General features: G+C 42.3%; 3 protein-coding genes across 3 annotated transcripts in view; 2 read left to right on the top strand and 1 right to left on the bottom strand.

Moving 5' to 3' along the window:
• Positions 1 to 1,249, bottom strand: part of UBE2D1 (ubiquitin conjugating enzyme E2 D1) — a 20,071-nt gene extending 18,822 nt beyond the window's left edge. Inside the window, exon 1 of the mRNA XM_085302028.1 lies at positions 1,177 to 1,249. The gene's annotated coding sequence lies outside the window, so the exon portion shown is untranslated. The remainder of the gene's footprint in view (positions 1 to 1,176) is intronic.
• CISD1 (CDGSH iron sulfur domain 1) lies at positions 1,217 to 12,570 on the top strand. The gene is made up of 3 exons (XM_085302030.1): positions 1,217 to 1,303; positions 5,288 to 5,493; positions 10,517 to 12,570. Exons 1-3 carry the CDS (start codon positions 1,222 to 1,224, stop codon positions 10,604 to 10,606), a joined length of 378 nt encoding a protein of 125 aa, XP_085158156.1. The 5' UTR covers positions 1,217 to 1,221; the 3' UTR covers positions 10,607 to 12,570.
• A 7,287-nt stretch (positions 12,571 to 19,857) lies between these two features.
• The window catches only part of IPMK (inositol polyphosphate multikinase), a 39,594-nt gene continuing 39,378 nt past the window's right edge, over positions 19,858 to 20,073 (top strand). The window contains exon 1 of the mRNA XM_085302020.1: positions 19,858 to 20,002. Within this exon, the coding sequence (XP_085158146.1) occupies positions 19,858 to 20,002 (145 nt within the window). The remainder of the gene's footprint in view (positions 20,003 to 20,073) is intronic.

Genomic DNA, 20,073 nt, shown 5'->3' with positions numbered 1-20,073 from the left:
AGCCCTTTGTGTCCGCCTTCGCGCGCCGCCAGCGCGGGGCGCGATGGGAAATGTAGTCCTTCGTGTGTGGTGGGGGGCGGGGGGAAGCGCGGCGCTGCCCTCCGTGCGCACCGAGGCCCGGCCCCGGCGTGCGCTGCTCTCCCTCCTTCTGGAGCAGCCCTCCCGCACAGCCGCTCCGTGCTCCTCGACCCCTGTCACCCAACAGCACGCTCTGCCCTTTCAGATTTGTCCCGCAGTAAATCAGGCCCCTCCCTCTTCAGCAGTCTCTGGGGATTAAAATGAAGTAACCCCCCTTTTGGAGCTGTTCTGTCAATCTGTGTTATCAATTTATTTCTCTATCTCTGTACTTCAGATTTATCCTATTTAGCGAGCCTTAGAAAAGGCTTTGCTTCAGCCTTTTCCTCTCCACCTGGAAAATCAGTGGGGCAGCTGGAAAACTAACAAAACTAATCAGGCTGTTTACAGTCATCACACAAAAGATGTTTGAAGGTCACATTCTTTGCAGGCACATCGAGATCTGAAGAACAGGAAACTTAATCCCATCCAGCTCGAGAGTTATGGCAGCTGTAACTGCAGAGCAGTAAGACACAGATGTCACATTCAGATGCCATAGGAAAGCAATGAGAAGAGGTGTGCTGGCTGACAACACTGCCTAGCAGCTCCCAGTCTTGCAAGCCCTTGACCAGGTGCATATCTCTAATTTATATATTTTAATAAAGATGTAGATTCTTATGCCAATACTTGACTCTTTGAGGCTTAAGAAGGGTATCATTCTGAATACTAAAAGCAAATGCCAGCGACATCACATGAGAAACACTGAACAATCAGCAGGAATGCTCTTCAATTCTGTTTGGCCCAAATGCTACTACTCCTCGGAGATTTTCCTGGCGCAAGCCTGATGCTAGCAATACGCCTTAGCTCTGCTGTGCTTTTAAGTCACAAGGTGGTCTTGAAACCACGTGAAAGGGGCGCTGCTGCTGAACAGGCYGATTTTCCTATATTGGAAAAATAATAACAACAAAAAGCGCCGTTTTGCTTCAGCTCACCCCTCCGCACCTGAGCGCGGAGGGGATAGTCCAGGTACCCCCCCCCCCACACACACACACCCCTCCCCGGCAGCTGGCAGCGAAGCGGGYGACGGTAACGCGTGTTCGCGCCCGGCGGCGCCCCGCTCACCTTTAAGGGGCGGGCGCCGCCGCCATCTTACGCGGGGGTGGGCGCATGCGCGGCGCCGCGCTGCCAGTGCGCTCTGCGGCGTCGGAGCGGGCAGCCATGGGGCTCGGGTCCAACTCCGCCGTGCGGGGTAGGCGCGCGGGGTGGGGGAAGGCGCGTGCCATGGGGGTGGGGGGTCACGAGCGCGCGCTCCCCGCGTGCCGTTGGGCGGGGGGGGGAGAAGGGGGCGCGGCATTCACGCCCCGCCGGACCCTGAGGGACAAAATGGCGGCGCTCTCCCCCCAGCCCCCCGTGGTCTCCTTCGGCTCGCGGTTTCGGYGAAGGGGCCGTGGCCCCTGTTTCCCTTGGGCGTGGGGAAGGGGCAGCAGGTGGTTTCATCTGCCCGGCCGCGGTTCCGTTTGCCTTTCAGATCGCGTGCGGAGCTTTTATCGGGTCTGGAATCGGCTCGGGGGCGTCTCCCGGGCGAGCTGTGGAGGGGGGCGGCCATCCATGGCCCCTGTGATGGTTCCTTCTTGGAAAATTAACTGGCGGGGGTCACGTACCCTTGGGGGGAGCAGAGGCTCTCTCTGTTTGTGTGCCTCTTGCTGCAGGTAAAGGGCGACTGAGTTTTCCAGAATTTTTCTGAAGTCTTATTCCCGCCTCTGCTCCTCTTTTTTTTTTTTTTCCCCCTCCTTCCCCTCTTCCCCCTCCCCCCCTTATTGTGTAGGGCATACAACGGTGAAACAATTTTTTTGCCATGCTGCTTATGCTTCTGTCCTGTGGCAACTTGTCATGTTGTGTTTTGGTACTATAACCGCAATTTGTTTAATGATCTCTTCACAAGCTGCTCTTAAGCTTTTAAAGAAAAAAAAAAAAACTTCACATTCCACATCAGTGTCACTCTGTTGAAGTAACCTCTTCAAGTAATACATGTCTGACCTTGAGCTTGGCAGCAAACTGTAGAATTGATGCCAGAGGCCTTTTGAAACAGAGTTTTAAGTTTTTTTTTTTTAAAAAAAAAAAAACTGAAAAGTGTTCTCCGTTGCAAGTGCAGTTTTATGCTTAATTTAGTTTGAAATATGAAATGGACATTCCAGTGTTTTCTAAATCTCTATTTGTAAAACAAGTCTATAGCAAGACTCATGACCTCTGAAACTTTGCAGGGCAGTAAGGACTGTAARAGAGAGTTCATTCATTAAATTTAAATGGTTTTCATAAATTCAAATGATACTTATTAAGCCGGTGCTGAAGTTTATAAGTAGACTACTTTAAATATTTGTGTTTATGTATTATCATGTGATAGTATTTTCTGCTCTGATGCAGTGCCAGAGAAATGAAGGAAAAAAACATTTAGCAAAAAAAGTCATTGACCTAATGTAAGGAGAAAATGTATTAAGCTGTATGTTCGTATATACACAGTCTCCCTTGTGTGAAATAGATGAATCTGGACTAGAAGAAGAGAAATAAAGAATAATTGGTATATAAGATGATAGTGGCTTTAAATTAAAGATCTTTGCTGTTGAATTGGATGTGCTGCGYGTGGTTATTTGGTAGGTGGTTGAGGGATGATCAAAGGGATAGGAGTTTGCAGCAGCTGTGCAGAACAGCTGTTTCTGCACATATTAGAAGGCTRGTGAATTTTAGTACAGACATTCTGGCTCATGTTGCTAGTTATGGAAGTGTCTTTATCAACAAAATATTTTTCTCTAATGATTTCTTAAGCTGATTTACGCTTTGCTTCTGGATATATGCAATACAAAATTGCTTTCCAAGACAACTTAAAGGCTAGTTCAGTTCTAGGAGTCATCTCTTGGCTTCATTAAAGTTATTTTCTCTCCTTATTTTCCTAAAGAGACTGGATCTAGTCTAACAGTTTCCTCTCAGCTGATTAAAAGTGATAATTAAGGCTTAGCTCACGGATCCTTGATCCAAGCAATGTGTAAAGCATTGGCRTGGGCAATCCATGAAACCGCTGCTTTTCTGAAATTCCTGGTGTGGGCAATACCTCTGTTTCATGCCACTGTTGTACTTGCACTTTAAATTTTGCCAGAAATCACTTCAGACTTGTCAGACCTTGCTTGTCCCTGACCCAGTTGAGTTCCTGCTCCCCTTTGTAGTCCTGTGCTGCTTGTGCTTGTGGAAAGGTCCTCAAGCAGCAGAGTCCCAGCGAGAGGGGAAGAGGATGTTTCCAAGTGGATGCAGTGACTTCCATTGGGAGAGACCTGTTCCTTTGACTGAAGCTGTGGATATTTTTTGGATCAGTTTGGACTTCTTGTAATCTCATCTCCTTGCTTCCTACCCTGCAGAACTGCAATGAATCCATTACTCTTGCTAGTTTGTAATGGAGAAATAAAGAGGTGAAAACTCACTAAATGGCTATAGCAACATTGCATTCATGGTATCTTCTGAGGTGCTTGTATTGTTTTAAGGAGCTTGGAAATAGGAAAATATACTGTAAATTGCTTGCTATTAAGGTGCATTAAGCGTTTTTAGCATCATCCTGTTTTTAGACGGATGGTTTATCATGCAGTTGCAGGGGTTTTCTCAGCATACTTAGGTCTCTTCTGCTTCATTTACTGAGAAAAATGAACTTTGAAGAATTTCTGCATCTGTTACCCACTTAGCAAGACACTTATCCAAGAATTCCCCATCTCTCTTGCCTGATCTTACAGGGATGAATTTGTCCTTGCAGGCATTTATCTAATTCCATATATTGCTAAATCCAGACACTTGTAGATCAGCATAATGCATATTAGCTAACGTGTTGTCTTAGATGAGGAAAGAGCTTGGTATGGATTTTGGGAAGGACTCTGGGGCACGGCAGACAACCTTCTTGATCCTGTTTGTGGAAGTTCACAGTGAGGATACTGCAAGTCAGTTAGCTGTGGAAAGTAGCAAGAATAGCAAAGGCTTTTTGTTTCTTCTTGTCCTTCAGAGTTGGAATTAATATAGTAATGGCTCTGGCTCCAGAGGTGCCGTTGGGTTGGTGTCTCTCAAATCCAGTGTAAACGTTGAAGGGTGAAACTGAAATTCCCAACTGGAGGCTGAGCTTTCTAAAGTAGTATAAATGCTCTAAAACTTAAATTCCCCTTAGATCCATCGCAGAGCCAGCTGAACTTGTATTGTATACATGAGGAGCACATCTGTGAGTGGAAGTGGTGGTTAAGAAGGGAAGAAGCAGTGCCAGGTTTAGGACCCYGACTTTGTGGGGAGGGAGCCGCTTTGAACAGAAGGGGCTGTGGCCGTTATGGCAACCAGAACCCTGCGACAGTTGGGCCAAAGTCCAGGATATTTTCATGGTGCAACAATARAGACTGGAGAAGCGGGAGAACACCTTGCAGCAAAGGAAATGATACCAAGTGAGAGCGACTGCAAAGATTTAGAGATAACTGTTGGCCAGTGGAAAAAGTGAGGCTTGTGGAGGAGGGTAGAGGCTTTTTAAACGTTAGTTGTCTCTGAAAGAGTCAGGGCCGAATCCAGTTAAAACAAATTTGTGCAGTTATTGTTAAATGTAATCCTTTTGGATCTGTATTCTTTCCTGTACACCACTGTAGGGATTTAATCTAAGCCAGCTTTTGTTTCTCTTCTGAAGTGGTAGTATATTACATAATTTCCCCATTGCCAAACACCTGTTAACTTTTTTTTTTAGTTACAACATGTGTTATATGAAAAGTCAGTTCAGTACCAATACCATGGAGAAATTCTCTGTATGCTGTTGATGCTAAGTGTTCTTCTCTAGTGACTTTTCTGCAGCAGAAACATGCAACACATTCTCTTGCTGCTCACAGCTGTTTTAATGGGCAGAACTTGCAAACGATGTACTACTTTATGTACGACTTCAATGGCACTGGCTCCTAAAGAAAAAGGGAAATAAAAGTGCCATGGTAATCCTAGCCCTTGGATAGAAGGGATTAGGGGTGAAGGAGAACTCTGGTCAGTAGAAAGGAGCACTTGGATGAGCGCCAGGAAGAAATATTTTAGTTCTGAAATACTATATTTCTGCTACAGAACAGAAAAGTCTTTTGGAAAATAGAGRTGTTGCCACAAACATGGAGACACCTGCTATTTGAAGTAAGCTTAACAGAATATCATGATCAAGAAACTTGACAGTCTGTCTTTTCTTCTTTTACTCTAGTTGAATGGGTTGCTGCAGTCTCCTTAGCTGCTGGAGCAGCTGCTGTTGGGTATCTAGCTTACAGAAAATTTCTCTCTAAAGACAAATGTTGCAAAGCAATGGTAAATCTCCATATCCAGAAGGATAACCCCAAGGTAGTCCACGCATTTGATATGGAAGATCTGGGAGACAAGGCTGTGTACTGTCGTTGCTGGAGGTCTAAGAAGGTAAGGCAAGAATGAATGCCTTTGTTTTTTGATGTGCATGCATCTTTTATTAAAACTTTTCAAACTGCTGTGTTCAGAAAAAACTAACTTCTCTTCACCTAACTATACTGCAGTGAAATGTAGCCTGGACCTGTGCGGATGGTGTTATGATAGTATTGTTTCTTTTGTCCAAAATTTATTGTTGTATTGCTGTGTATTGTAAATAGCTACCTGTTGCCACACAGCTACAGCAATGATCTGTTCTGAGTGTTGATGGAGATAATCTAAACCAACAAAAACCTCATATAGTTCAAAGCTTTGGAAAGATCTGGAAAGATGGGCTTAATACATTTGYGCCTTTGCAACTCATAGCTTTATGAGTAATTTTAAAGAAAAGCTAGTGGAATAGTGCTGACGTGCTTTAGACTCTATCTCTGAGAAACTRAGAATCCAGCCTATATCCAGGCACAGGTCCAACTCACTCTGCTTACCACTAATCTGGGGCAATCCAGCTTCACAGGCAAGTATCTAGGCTTTCAGTAACATCATAAGATCAGGTATAAACGTGAGCCACCCAAGGTAACCGAGATCTATGAGGTGTGTGATAGTTCTGGGGCCTGTAATGAGAGAAAGCATACTGCCGGAGTAGTCTGGTCAGTTTACAACTGCCGCAGGTCTAAAAGCYGTTTGAAGTTGAGATACTAATGTGTGGAGACTGAGATACTGCAAGCCTTCAAAGCCAGATAACTGAGACTAGCAGCCTTGAAACCTGGTTATCTCGCCGTCAGTGAGCTAAATACTATACTTCCCATGCCTTAGAGCCTGGTTTAATCAGGCCACGCTGTGCRTAGTTCTCCGGGTATTTTCAGTCGTTGCTGTCATCAGATCTGCCTCCTTTACCTGAAGGGAAAGAGAAGAGGTTGGGAAAAAAATGAACACTACTGACAGTCTGAAAGTATCGTGACTTGATTCTGAAGTAGTCCTCTGAGAGAGTGGGTTGTAATCTATGCTCTGTCCAGAGTCTAAACTGCCATGGGATTTTTGTTTTTTCTTCTCCATGGCCACTGTGGGTACCATGAACTAAATCACACACACACACACACACACACACACACACACACACACACACACACACATAAATATATTACGTATTATAGGGACATGTGTGTGCTTACATGTAGTGCTGATGGATGTCCAGCATGCAGGTGTCATGCAATAATATGTGCATGGCAGCATTGCTTCTAAATCTTCAATGTAAGTCTCAACTGATAATCAAAATCCTAGCACTGGAAGTTGCTATGAGTGTTACAGCTTTGGGAAAAGAAAAATAGCGGGAGGAGAAATRCTGCTCTAAGTAGCAGCAGTGGTGATATCTAAAACCGGGTTGAAGTACTGTAGGCACCTCCTTCAGTGCTTCTGCCCCAAAAATTCGAACTTGTACCTTAGCATTTATACTTCTGGCTTCTTTAGAAAACAGGAATGGAAGTAGTGTCTGGTTTTAGGAGTTGCGGTGCAATTCCTGCCATAATTCTAACTATTGTTTGATACTATCTTTTTTCTGAAAAACAAATGCTATGAAATACATTTTGGCATATATTGAAGGGTGTTGTTAGTTTAGGAACATACTGTCCTGCTGAGTTAGGCCGCTGTAATCAAATGCTAAAAGGAAGCAGACAGGGACCACCTTATAGTGAGCCTGTTCTTGGAGCTCTAATCTGAAAGGTCTTGTAAAGGCATTAAAGAGCTCAGTGGAAAAATTCAAAGCCATTTATTTTCTTCTACTAATGCTTAGTAATGAGTATCTTAATCAGCATGTTCTGCTTCAAAGACTTCAGTTTCCAGTATCGCTGTCTTCCCCTTGTGCTTATCAGTTGACCTTGTGTGGTGGAGAGCGTGATAACTTTAAGATGGTGTGCGTGCTTCTTTCCGTGTTCTCTTTGCCAAGCAGTAATAAAAGACAGATACCCTTTTGCATGCTTGTCATCTTTGGTTTGCTGGCAGTGTTTGTTTTTCACAGTGCTCAAACCAAGATTATAAGGTAATATTTATGTGGTGGTAAAATGGTAGAATCTGTGCACTTTCAAGGCAGAAAATCACTGCTACTTCAGTGGCAAAAAGCACAAAAGCACCCACTGCTCTTTTATTAAATAAAAGGAGTGTATGGGGATCTCTACTTCATATGCAGGTTAGAGGAAACTTCTTGTTTGAGTATGTGAGCACTTCTGATGAGATAGCCTGACCTGAGGCAAGGAGGCTGTTAATGGAACCTGTAGCATTGCGCAGCGTAGGATATTTCTGTGTATACTGGCTGTTTACTCCAGCTGGCTTTGCCTGCTGTTCCTCCTGTACTGGGAATAACAAAACAGTTCTGTCCTAGTTGGACTATTCCAGCATAGCTCTTGGAAGATGAACAGCATTATTTTCAGTTGTTGTTTCTAAAACAGTATAATGTAAAGGCTTTTTTGTGCTGGCCAAACTTCTAATGTTTACTTCACTGTTGTTAAAGTGCATGTGTAAAAATAAATAAATAAARTTGTTGTATTTTTATATAAAATACACTATATAAAATACACACACACATTTATATAAAAATAGATAACTTCTTCAGATAAGATAGGATGTACTTCTGTCTGCTAAAGTAGGTGATAGTTTTTTTTAATGATCCTTTATTCTTTRGTGTTGTGCTCTGCAGGGACTTTCATGGCAATACTTGTCATTTTGTGGAAGAACTCAGTGATCAAAGTTACTAATTCCAGAGGCAAGAGTTTTGTCTAATAACAAATCTTAATTACTGTAAAGTTAGAACATGTTATCCTTCCCCCCCCAAGTAACCTGCAACCTTTGTGTCTTCTGGAGCAGCATTTGTCYCTATTTCATGGGTTGATGAATACTGCTGTAGAATATAAGGAACAGTGGTAAAGAAACCAAAACCGTTCAGTGTCAAGGGAAATAAGCTGAGCTTTCCGGGGCATCGGTGCACATTTCCCTTGAGCCCCACGATGCTCTGACTACTATTGCTAACCTGCTTTATCTTGAGCAAGGATCAACATGTTGTGTCAGTCTGAGGATCCATCTAATTCAGTATCTGGTCTTGAAGGTGGCTAAGAGGATGCTCTGGAAAAGCACAGGGAATACTTAAAAGAGAGAGAGAGAGAGAGAGAGAGAGAAATTGAAGTCTAGTATCCTAGCCTCAGGAGCCTAGTGGTTTAGTGACCAGCTGAGCCAGAGGATGCATTAAGGACAGTCCAGTCCAAGTTGGTAACTGTTAAAGATGCCTTGATGTTGTCTGAAGCCTGTGAATTCCACCATTTTTGTTACTCACATATATGAAGTGAGGATGTTGGGGTTGTTGGACCTTGGGCCCGCGTCCTTGGAGCATGTGAAACGTTACATGTCTGATGGAAGCTGGGTTGGAGTTCAGTAAAGAGCGATGGACTGTGGTGCTGCATGGAAAAATAACAAGTCAAAAATAACTGGGGTGGAAGTTGATCAGTGTCCCATGAACATATATGTTCTTGTTTGCTGTAATTTTTGCCAAGTATCTGTCAGTGCCTGGTCATTGAGTCACAGGTGACTGGTTTGATGATAAAGTTCCTGYGTGATTTAGCATACATGAGTATTCTCCAATTTCTGGGAGTTCTTTATTTGGAAACTTCACCTGCCATTCATAGCACTTTTTTTGACTTCTTTTAATTGTGAAAAACAGACCTCCTTGTCTTGTGCCTCAGTAAAAAAAAAAAAAAAAAAAAAAAAAAAAAAAAAAATAATCCTACCCAACAGAGCATGTGGCTTTATCTTTAGAACTCTGAAATTCTTTCTTTTTTACAAGTACGTTGTTTTCATGCTATTATTTTTGTGCATTATTTTGAAATCTTTTATTGTAACYATGCATGACTGTTAAGGATGTTAATTTTTTTCAAGGGCTAGGACTGAGCTGAGGACACTAGGATCAGTGCAGTGTTGATGATTTGATCATGACTGTAATGTGAAGGGGATATTGCTGTTGTAAAAGCTCAAGCTGAATAATGCCTAAGTTTGATTGCAGTTATTTCAAAGTGAACAAAATAGAAATTGACTGCAAAATACTGGTACATGWCTTCTGTGCTGATCTCCAGAGTTCCCTCTAAAAATATAGGCTTAGCCCTGAAAAACCCATCATCAAGAAGGGATGGGGTCTGACCTAACTCTTGTTGCTTCACAGAACGTTCTTTGGCTCTTGTGGAGGAAAACAGCTGCCCAGGAGCAGAGTAGTTGTGAGCAGTCCAGGACCTGAGCTGTTATTRCTGGCTAAAGGAGAATCCCTCTGGGTCTTGCCCTGACCAGGCTGTTCTRTTTTTTTATGGAACAAACAAGTCTTCAAATTACTTCCTCAGTGCTACCTTTAAAAGCCCCTGATGAATAACCATGTCAACTGGAGATGTGGTTTATTTTCATTAGCAGGTCRAAATCCTAATGTAGAATCCAGTTTGCGCAAAGGGACCTTTGTGTCAATGAGATAAGCTAGTTGTGTAGGGATGAAGTAAAGGTGGCTTGCCAATCYAGCTGTCTGCATGCAGAACTAATCTGTTGGCTTCCTTCCTTAATTAGAGGTTACCTAGGGAAGCAGTCCTTTTTTTTCTTCACGTGCTAGAGAAAACCAGGGGAAAAAAATCAGCTGAGGAACTCTTAATTTTCTTCCTCTCCCCACCTACCTTCTGTAACTATGTTCAACTTTGTGGCTCTTGCCCAGGAAAACAGTGTTGGGTGTGGTTGAGAGAGATTTCAAGTAGGTTACAGTTGAAGGCCAGCTTGGGCTTCATTTTCCTAGTGGTGGTGTGAGACTAGAACACTGAACTGAGTTCCTCCTTTTCAATAACARGCTTTCCATCCGCTGTGCTCCTGTGAGCAGAACTAGTGTTTCACCAAAACCTAGGGAGACCTCAAACACCAGGGCAAAATTTGTGGTGTATGGTCACAATGGATTTTGAGGAGATACTCTAAGAACGTTCAGTCTTGGTTCTTGATTATGACTCTGTGTATAATTAAATATTCTTTCTCTTTTCAGTTCCCCCTGTGTGATGGCTCTCACACGAAGCACAACGATGAAACTGGTGACAATGTTGGACCTCTGATCATCAAGAGGAAGGAGGCGTAGAGTGGACAGTGGAAGCTCCAAAATGAATGTCTGACAAATCCTCTGCTCGCTTGTAATTGGGGGGGGAAATCACAATTCTTTGTCGTGTCACTGAAGACTTCCCAGTGTAGTATATACATCAGGCTTCAGCAAGTGTATTTTTTCTGGTGTGTGTCTTGTTTTAATCACTACAATGTATAATTTAGTAAATAGTCACAATGTATAATTTAGTAAATATTCATGGTTTAAATTTTTTGTCCTGTAGAGTGTGTGTACCCTTTCATTAAGTATGAAACTGAAATGACGGATAGAATGTACTTCAGCTGATGTGCAGAAAATAATTTATTAAATTCTTTTCAAATACCTGTGTAGTACTTTGAGGCAATTCAGTAGCAAGTATGTTCAGAAGATAGTTCTTAATAATACTGAGAGGTTCAAAAGTCACAGGCGCAGATAGGCAAAAGGAAAGAAATCATGGTGCCAAAATGCAACTTGTGATTACACTGCATTTTTTGCAAGTGTCAGTTTTTTTCTGTCAGACTATTGTTCTATGTTGCTTCTGTAAAAGTTTAATAGTTAACTATGAACAACATAAAAAGACTTATAGCAAGATGGGGCTTTGATCTTGCAGCAGTGTTGAAACTTGACCCTACTACCTACCATATGCTATCAGGAACATAATAGCCAAACTGTGGAAATGTGTTTAGAGTAAGATTAAGAAGATTGTGTCTGGGAGAGCTTTCTTAGTATAGAAGGCAAATGATTGGTGAAGGTGCTGAAGAAGTAGGGGGCAGCAACTGGCAGGGTGATTTTGCTGCTAGAACCCCTTAATTTCACTTGCACTCCCCAGCAGTAGAATTAACTTCCCTAGATGACAAGACACTTGGGTGGCTGTGCTGCCAAAAGCAAAATAAAAACTAAAAAAACTCACCTGTCATTACTGTCTGCTTCATCTTTGCCCTGGTGGTTCTGGAGGACCCTTCCCTCTGTGCAGGGAAGAGGCACATCTTTCTTACCGAGTGGCCTTAGGCTCTATGTGTCTTAAATAGTTCCTGCCTCTCTGGGCTAACTATTGATGTAGATCAGCTAATTTTACCAAAAGAACCAAAATGAAGATGCTTCAGTGATGGCTAGAAAAAAAGGGGAAAAGGAGGCATGAGGCAAGAACTCGCCCCCCATTTGTGTGGCACTTGTCTGCCTCGTCTAACACTGCTGTGCGTATTGCAAATGTGAGCTGGCTGTAACATTGGTTATCTAAAATACCTTTGATTTATCAACATACAAAGAACTACAAAGCAAAATCCAAAGAGCGGGGTGGCAGAGGTTGGTTGTGTGTTAAATCCAGTCCACTAGCATAATTRCACCTTGTGGAAAACTGATTTCTTAGTGTCTGGGGAGAGAGGAAGACTACCTCAGCTAGAGGAGAGGCYTTTCAAGAAGCTGGAATTTTAAGCTGAACCCTTGAAGATCCTTCCAGATGATAGGGATAGTAGAGGGTTTTTTTTATTTATATATATATATATTTATATATATATATTTTTAAGGTCAGGGTTGGTATGACTGGTTGAGATCAAAGAAAGTGTTTTGTGTGTTCTCTTAGATGTGGGACGTTCAGAGGCTGAGGTTGTAGCTGACTGATCTGAACTTTGGCAGAAGGCGCAGAAAATAGAGAAAGCGGCAGAAAAGTAGGGTAAAGAAGGTTTGCGGCTGAAACATACGGGGCTCAGCTACTGTCTATTGGAGATCTCTACTAGAAAGAAGTTGCAGTCAAAAATATGTAGTTTATATCTTTTCTTCCTGTCTTGACTGTAAAGGTACTTGATTTTTTTTTAACTTGGCTAAGTACTGATATGTCTGGAAAGTTGTTTTAACCTTAAATTACCAAATATGTCAGTTTTATCCAAAACAAGTTATTTCTGTATTATTAAACTGTGACACTGGATGTTTCTGTATTTTTGTCAAATACACTTTTGAGCTCATCTTAATCTTGAGGTTGTAATGTCTCTTATCTCAGGGTGTGCTGTCTCTTTCAAAGGAGAGTTACATTGCAAGCAGTGTTGYACCCTAATGCTGCTGTAATCCATAAATCTGTGCTTGGGTTAGGTTTTTCTTCTGGTACTTCTCCTGTTAGCAAACTCTGGCTGCTGTTGAAGGGATAAAAGCGGCAGCTTCCATATATGTTCTAGCAGTCGAGATCCTGAAGTTTCAGATGRGTCTCCCAAGTCATAAAACTTATTTCCTGGAATTCACCAGTAAAACTTTTCCTGCTGTTTGAGGGTGAGTGAAGGGGTTTCCATGAGAAGCTCTTGGTCGTGGGAGACGAGGAATCAGAATCAGTCTCTGCTACTTACGTTCTCTTTGTTTTGGAGAAATGTCACGTTTATAAATGTTGACGTGAAGTGGTTAAATTTTGTTTTGATTCAAGTACRGTTTTAGGTACTGTACCTAAAGTTCCTGTTACTCATATATCTGAGCTGTTTGAACATGATAATGAAAAGAAATACTTGGGTTTGAGCAAACTTGCCAAAAATCTTGATGAGCACAACAGAGAACTTTTTTTTTTCTTATTATCATAATAGTTTATAAACCTCTGATGGTCTGAGTGCTTGCTTGCTATGGTGTTTTCTGAAATCTGTGTTCTTTAGCAGTCTCTTCAAATAATCACAAGAATAAAAGTGGATTGATTAGATCTTTTAAGTTTTATGCATCAAGAAATTCTTCTGTAAATGTACATTTTTCACATTGGATTGAAACTCTTACTTGAGAATGTGGTATAAATCCTTCATAGCTGTACCAGTGAAGGACACCTGTCCCAGAGAGAAACTGTTATTTCTATTCTACATGATTATTTTTCAATATGTTCACCTTCCTAATACATATTTGTGAATTAAACTACCACTTCTTAAAAAGAGGTGGAATGTCAAATACTCAAGTGTACCTAAGATCAGGATTCTTGAGAAGGAGACATCTGTAAATTATAAAGCATTTTCTGCAAGTTCAGTTCAACAAGTATCAACCTAATGGCTAGTTTCAAATAGYGGAGGCCAACATTGCAATAATACACTATTCCACTAGGAGGAAGCAAAGTCCATGCAATTCAAATTTCCTGATGCAGAGGAGGAGTTCTTTTCTTTCTAATACATATGCTCTTTTATGTGTGTGTGTGTGTGTATATGTATATACACCCATAATATAAATATATATATATATATGTCAGAAACATTGTCATCTATCTGAGGCAAGTCATGGAAAAGTTCTGTAAAGTGCTGGGATTAAGCAGTTTTTCATATAAGGAAGCKTATGGGTTTTGAATCTAGGAGTTGGTTGGAATTACTGATTCCCTGAGAGCAGAGCACACCCCAAGTCGTGCTAAAATTTCCAGCATGTCTAAGTGATTTGGATCTTTTTTTGATGTTACTGGAGCAGCCTGCAAGTTGGGGTCTGTGAAACTTATTTTACACAATTGCACAGCAGTTACCTTGGGATTTTCCTGTAAGTGTAATCCAGCTAAATACATGGAAATGTGAGTCATTGATGTATTACTGTCACTCACTCCAAGAACAGCAGAATGTTTTTTATTAAGCAGGAAGGATAACATAGGCATGAAACTAAATGTTCACATTGGAAAAAAATGTTCTTGTCAGCTGGCTCCCCTTTACCTWTCTCGAACATGGAAGCCTCCTAAATCTGGCATTTGTTCCGATTCCTAAAACTTGAAGGTTGGCGACAGCTCCTCYGGGCGCTGGCTGGGTTCGGCGGAGCAGTGTGATCCGTCCATACCGTGTGCCTGCGYGCAGATCGGGGGTTGCCCCGACGCGGCTACCAGCACACCGAGTTTACCAGGGCTCAGTGGTGCTTGGCATCTTYGTCATGCAGACTCACTCCCAGGCCTGCCTGGAGCTGCGAGGAATGCAGAGAGGAGCGTAGGAGTAAAAAGTGAGCAGAACTGAACCAAGAAGAAGGGAAAAARGGGGAAATAATGAAATGACAGATGGGAGGAGAGCTAAGCTAGAGGAGATTTAACTGTGTAGCAGTGCTAGGTGGTTGCAAGAAGGCTTATGTCAAAGTACAAAAAATTACATGTTTTATTTCATTATACTGCTGCATAGTACGAAGCATGTTACACACAGTGGCTTTTCATTAGCTGCTGTGCCTAGACAGTTTTGTTAGCCAGAAAATTATACTTAACAGCTTGGAGCCTAAGGGGTTACCTTCCTTGAGCAAACATCTGTTACAGTTTATGTGTTTTTTTCCTCCTGTACTGTTTGTGAAATCCTGCAGTACTGGACAGAAAGCAATGTATACTTACGCCTTGGGTCCCCTAGTAGTCTAATATCTTACTGCAAGCTCTCCTTTGTGAACTGTTTAATTAGTTGCATGATTATAATAAACGTAAGGAGTATTTACCAGTGTGCTCCCTCGAGTCAGTAAAATCACAGTGGTTCATGTCACTGTAGCAAAGCATGTTTTAGTCAATCTTTCCCATACGCATTTTGAATTTGTAAGAAAGCAGGTTCTGAGGGAATTTCTGTTGTTTTTCGATATACAACTTGCGTACGTCTTGTGTGAGCACTGAGAGATATTTCTGATGTTACTTTTTTGATTCTCTGATTTGACATTGCTCTGCCCTTAATCTGGTATGYTCTACATCCTTTTTGCCAGGCAAACTGCTGTTTTCTTTTCGCATTTTTGAATGCATAGCACATTTTTTAAAARGGAAAAAAAAAAAAAACCCTTCTGCTCCTCAGGAGGCACCTCTGCAGAAAAGAAGAGCTTCTGGAGCACGACAGGAATTACAGCTTTAATGTGTGAAGCATCCAAAATTGAGCATACTGCAGGGATCTGCTTGGTAGCTGCGACATTCATGCAGTTCAGGCAAGCCGGCTAGTGGCAGTSGTTCAGCAGAATGAATGATAAGGTCGCTGGCTGCTTAACTTTTCCCAAATAGTTTTCTGCAGCTGGCAAATATAACCGTACATGGATAAAACTTGGTGAGACACAGTCCGTTCACAGCCAGGGCTCTTGCTCTAGACTCGGGTACCAAAACAATGGCTCTAACAGGCTTCTACTTCAGTAATTATTAAATTTGTTATGGTTTTCAGCAGTGTTTGATCTTACTTTTTGAATCTCAAGCTCGACTCCAGCACATGCATAGGTTAAATTACCTTCTAAGGGTTAAAATTCTGTTCCTTTGCAGACAAAGTTTGGGAGTAAAATGCTGTTTATTAGAAGAAACTTTTTGATAACAGTTGGCAGTGGTTTTAGTCAGTAAATAGGGGCCGATGTTTAGTTTTACTGTGGATAGAGCCAACGTAACTAGTTGTTAGGGAAATACAAAGAGGCATTTTAAAAAAAGGCTCTTGGCATGTTCGTTATGTGAAGTCAGGCACCAAGGTGGTCCTAAAGAATTAGGATATGAATGGTGAAATGCCACTGTGCATCTGTAAACCCCAAGCGATTCCTTGACAGAGATACAAGTCTGTATTTGGAAAMCCTTTGTTTAGAAAGGCAAAGGGAGTAATCTTCAGATACCTGTAATCTGAGAGCTCAGGAGATGATTTAAGTACTAAAGACATTGCTATAATGCCTATATTATAGAAAGAAAAACATTTTTTTGCTCTAGGACTTCAAAGCTGCTCCTCTCTTGCTGCCATGTCCTGGAGCTGGAGGTAACTAAAAAACGTTTAACAAATTCAAACTCAGCAAATCATGGTTCACTTCCACCTTCTGGGCTGATCAATCAACAATGAGTTCTTATTCTCCCACAGAGATCAGAAGTGCAAGCCACGCTCAATACGTGGTACGCTGGGTTATATATAGCAGCAAAATGACGCGCTTTGTCTTTTTCACAACACTCTTCCTGATGTTGCCCAACGTTTTGTTGGCTTTTTTGGCAGCAAACGCACCCGGACTTCAGAGAACCGTCAGCAGTGACTTCAGGAGCTCTTTCCTGAGCCGTGAYAGCTGCTTCAAGGCTCAGCATTAAATGCTTTTGGTTTGTATTATTATTTTAAGTTCATCCACACAGAAGCTCGTATGCGAACGTTTTGCTCTCCATTCAGTTTTATGAGATCCTTTGGAACTTCCTTGCCATCGGTATGGCATTTGGTTGCCCTAGGGAGTTTAGCAGCATCCACAGACTTGAAAACTTTGTGAACTCGGCAGGTCATGAATGAAGGTGCTGGATAAAACTTGTCTAGGCACCCATCCCTGCAAACCCTGCTGCTGGCTCCTCTCCATCCTGAAAGGATTACATCCTTCTCTTTGCTTCCAACCCGCTAGTCTCCTTTCAGTTGAAAAAAAAGGACCTTTCTTCCAAATCCTGTGCTAATTTAGTTTATTTAATGATCAAAAAATGGTCCAAGGACATTTAAGAACAAAGAAATATTGAAATGAACTTCCTACCTTATAGTACTCATAGCTTTCTAATACAAAAGACTTCCCAATGCTGACAGCCATAGTTCAATTTATAGAAAACATGATCTGCAAAATATATCTTTGTAATGAATTAGCCCCTACATCCTTTTAGAAAACATACTGCATTATCTCTGAAGAGTGTAGATTGGCTTTTGACCATATGGCTCTGTTATCATACTGGAAAACCCAATATACACCTGGTTGCAAGGGAGAAATATAATGTCAGATTGTTCAGATATATCCAGAGATCAGAAATCTTCAGCAAAGTAAAATATTAATCAGAGAGGCTCCTTTTGTGGGACCTGACATGGAAGTGAAAATGACGTATCTGGGAAAGAATGTTTTCCCCATTCTCTGCTGTTATAAGAGTAACTTAGATTTTCCTTYGCTTAGTGATAACAAAAGACAGCACAGGACTTCCTGAATTTAATGAAGGATTAAAAAACTTTAACTATTTTGTGAGGGCACAATACAGCAATGTTTCTGCTGCGAAATGATATGCAGGGCAAAAGAACTGCAACACAGCTACAACTTCCATACTGGTCTAACTTACGTCTGTCAGATTAGCGTGAGGCCTCCTGCTCACAGAAGCACAGCTATAGATTCTCCTTCCCATCTGGAATATTGTTGGTTTCAGTGGTGGACATTTCTTACCAGGAACATGCGTACGRTCAACATTGCCTCTGCAGCAGCGTATTCAGCTGTGGGAACTAATATGAGAATGGCCGGGTAGGCTGCAGGAAGTGGCTCTGTGGTCTGCAGGATTCGTTTTTCTCTTACGGACATTGCGAAGGCGCTGTTCTGCTATAAAACAGAATGGTGAGCTGGAGAACAAGTGGGCCTGAACCATTTTAAGGAACAGCACAAACTCTGGTGGTATTCATTAGCATAAACCTAGTGTCCTAGTATGTTAGCCAAAAGCTAGCTCCAGTAATTTGTTTACCTAATGTTGCCCTGCTCTTCCACCGAAGTATGAGTTTATTTCCTGTACTAAACTATCATACGTCTTGTGGTTAGTTTGTAACTAGGTATTCTATTTGAAAGGGGGCTTTATTTCAGCAGAAAGTCATTCTTTTGTAATCCTTACTCAATTCAGAAGAGCTTTGCAATCTGCCAGTGAGACATCCTCTTGCAGTGCCAAGCAGTTTGCACTAAATAAATGTATGCATCACATTTTCTCAATGTTGTTAGTATTTATATTTTTGTCAGACTGAGATAAGGTTGTTTTTCAGCAAGAGGAAAATGGCGATCCAGAATTAAGCATACTTCTGCCTAAYGTGTTTCAGTATCCGTGCATTTCCCACAGCTAGTACTGCCTGCTTGTTCCTTACAGCTGCAGTCTCTTTCAGTTTCTCTTTGTGATRTTATGGCCCAGAGATGAGAAATATATACAGGACTCTGTGTTATAAGTTCAGATTTCAGTGAAAACTAATTAAATTACACTTAATGGAAAAATATTTATAATTTCTTGTACCATCACAGTTTAGCTTGTTTTATTTTTGGTGAAGTTCCCAGATAAAATTAATGAACTCCATGTGCCAAAGCGTGAGGGTGGAATGAGTGAGTGAAAGATGCATCCGCACCTTACCTCATTTCAGCGTGCAGAAACCTGACTGAARCAAATACCAGGCAAAAGGAAATAGTCAGTATTTACCTACTGCAGTTACTCATGCTTTTGCATTTCCTTTAATCCCTTCAAGGTCCAGTGCGTGCRGAGGGAGAGGTGCGTGGGGCGGTAGGCGCAGGCTGGCGCTGAGGTGGAGCTACTCCTCGGGCTCGACACTGCTGCTTTTCTCTTGCGGTGCCAGGGAGGACTTGCTGCTCGGTTGTCTTTCTGTGAAAGCGTTGACCGAGCTGTGTTATTTCTCTCCCGCATCAGCATCTCCCTGGGAAAATTCACCACTGCCTGMATGGGGAACTGAAGATAGGTGCTGACGTTTGCAGCAGACTGTCCTCAGCCCCCTTTTCCCTGTGACCTATCTGTTCCCCTGGTGCTTCTGCTTCCCCAGCTATCCAAACAAGATGCAGGGCTCCTAACTTAATTCCTGCTAGGATTCATCCCTTATAGGAACCATATACGAACCCTTATCATGACCAGCTACTGTGGTAAAAGCGTATGCCTACTATCTGCAGAGTTAAACCAATTTTAAAAAGGAAATAAATGGGGAAAAGAAAAAAAGTAGCAATTACAGGGATGACAAATACAGCGGATATGTGCCCTAGTGAAAAGCAATTTTAGTARAAGTCTCATCCTCAGGCAGCGGGCTCTGGGGTCCTGCAAACAAACACAGAGCTCTTCTGTATCTTCACAAACCCTGGGGAGGGAAAATTCAGGTAAGAAATTAATTCTTTTTCCAGTTTAGTCTGAAGCCAGACCAGGTGTGCCCGCATCTACGCAGCTTTATAAGCCCCCCCCCCCTTTTTTTCCCTTCTTTCGGACCACATTTTGCATGACTTTAAAAGTGCTTATCCACTCTGAAGGTTTTACGCTATCTACCTACTTGWACGTGCTACTGGTTACAGTCCCACTGATAAAAAGGAGAGAAAACAAACGTATGCAAAAGCGGGGCCTGCAAACCTCAGGAAAGCAAGATACCGACAGAAAACTCCAGAACAGGATTTTGAASAGAAGGTATTTTTCCCGGTTACTGAAAAACATCAGCGAACGTAATCTGCTTACTAATATATGAATCAGTCTTGCGGGACTGCAAGGAACATTGGAAAATAAGATAAAAGTACTGAGACTATAGTAACAATATATATATATGTTGCCACATTTTCAAGAGGTGCTCATTAACACAGCGCGTGGTTTAAGCAGGAGACAAAGCGGCAACGGGAAGGCCGAAGAGAGGGCGATGCGCACCCAGGGCGCGCAGCCTCTGGAGCTGGAAGCCAAGCGTAACACAGGAAACGAATCGGTCAGGGAGCAGCACAGAGGCGGTGGCTCGCTCCGGATCAGAGAGCGGGAGCGGGCGCGTAAAGGCTGCCCCACAGCGCACGGTAGCGGCTGCCCTCGCACAGGCGAACGTGCCCAGCGGCGGGAAAATCCGGTTCGGGGCGGCGCCAGCCGG

The sequence above is a fragment of the Rhea americana genome, unplaced genomic scaffold, assembly GCF_003343005.1.
Source record: "Rhea americana isolate MKP2758 unplaced genomic scaffold, rheAme1 scaffold_183, whole genome shotgun sequence".
Taxonomy (NCBI): domain Eukaryota; kingdom Metazoa; phylum Chordata; class Aves; order Rheiformes; family Rheidae; genus Rhea; species Rhea americana.
Note: the sequence above shows the minus strand (reverse complement) of the source record. Positions and strands in the feature narration are given on the sequence as shown.

Excerpts from the sequence above, each read along its gene's own strand:
- CISD1 (XM_085302030.1), top strand. The coding sequence starts at position 1,222 with ATGCGCGGCGCCGCGCTGCCAGTGCGCTCTGCGGCGTCGGAGCGGGCA. Across the intron at positions 1,304-5,287 it reads GTCCAACTCCGCCGTGCGGG|TTGAATGGGTTGCTGCAGTC; the intron begins GTAGGCGCGCGG and ends CTTTTACTCTAG. Across the intron at positions 5,494-10,516 it reads GTTGCTGGAGGTCTAAGAAG|TTCCCCCTGTGTGATGGCTC; the intron begins GTAAGGCAAGAA and ends TTCTCTTTTCAG.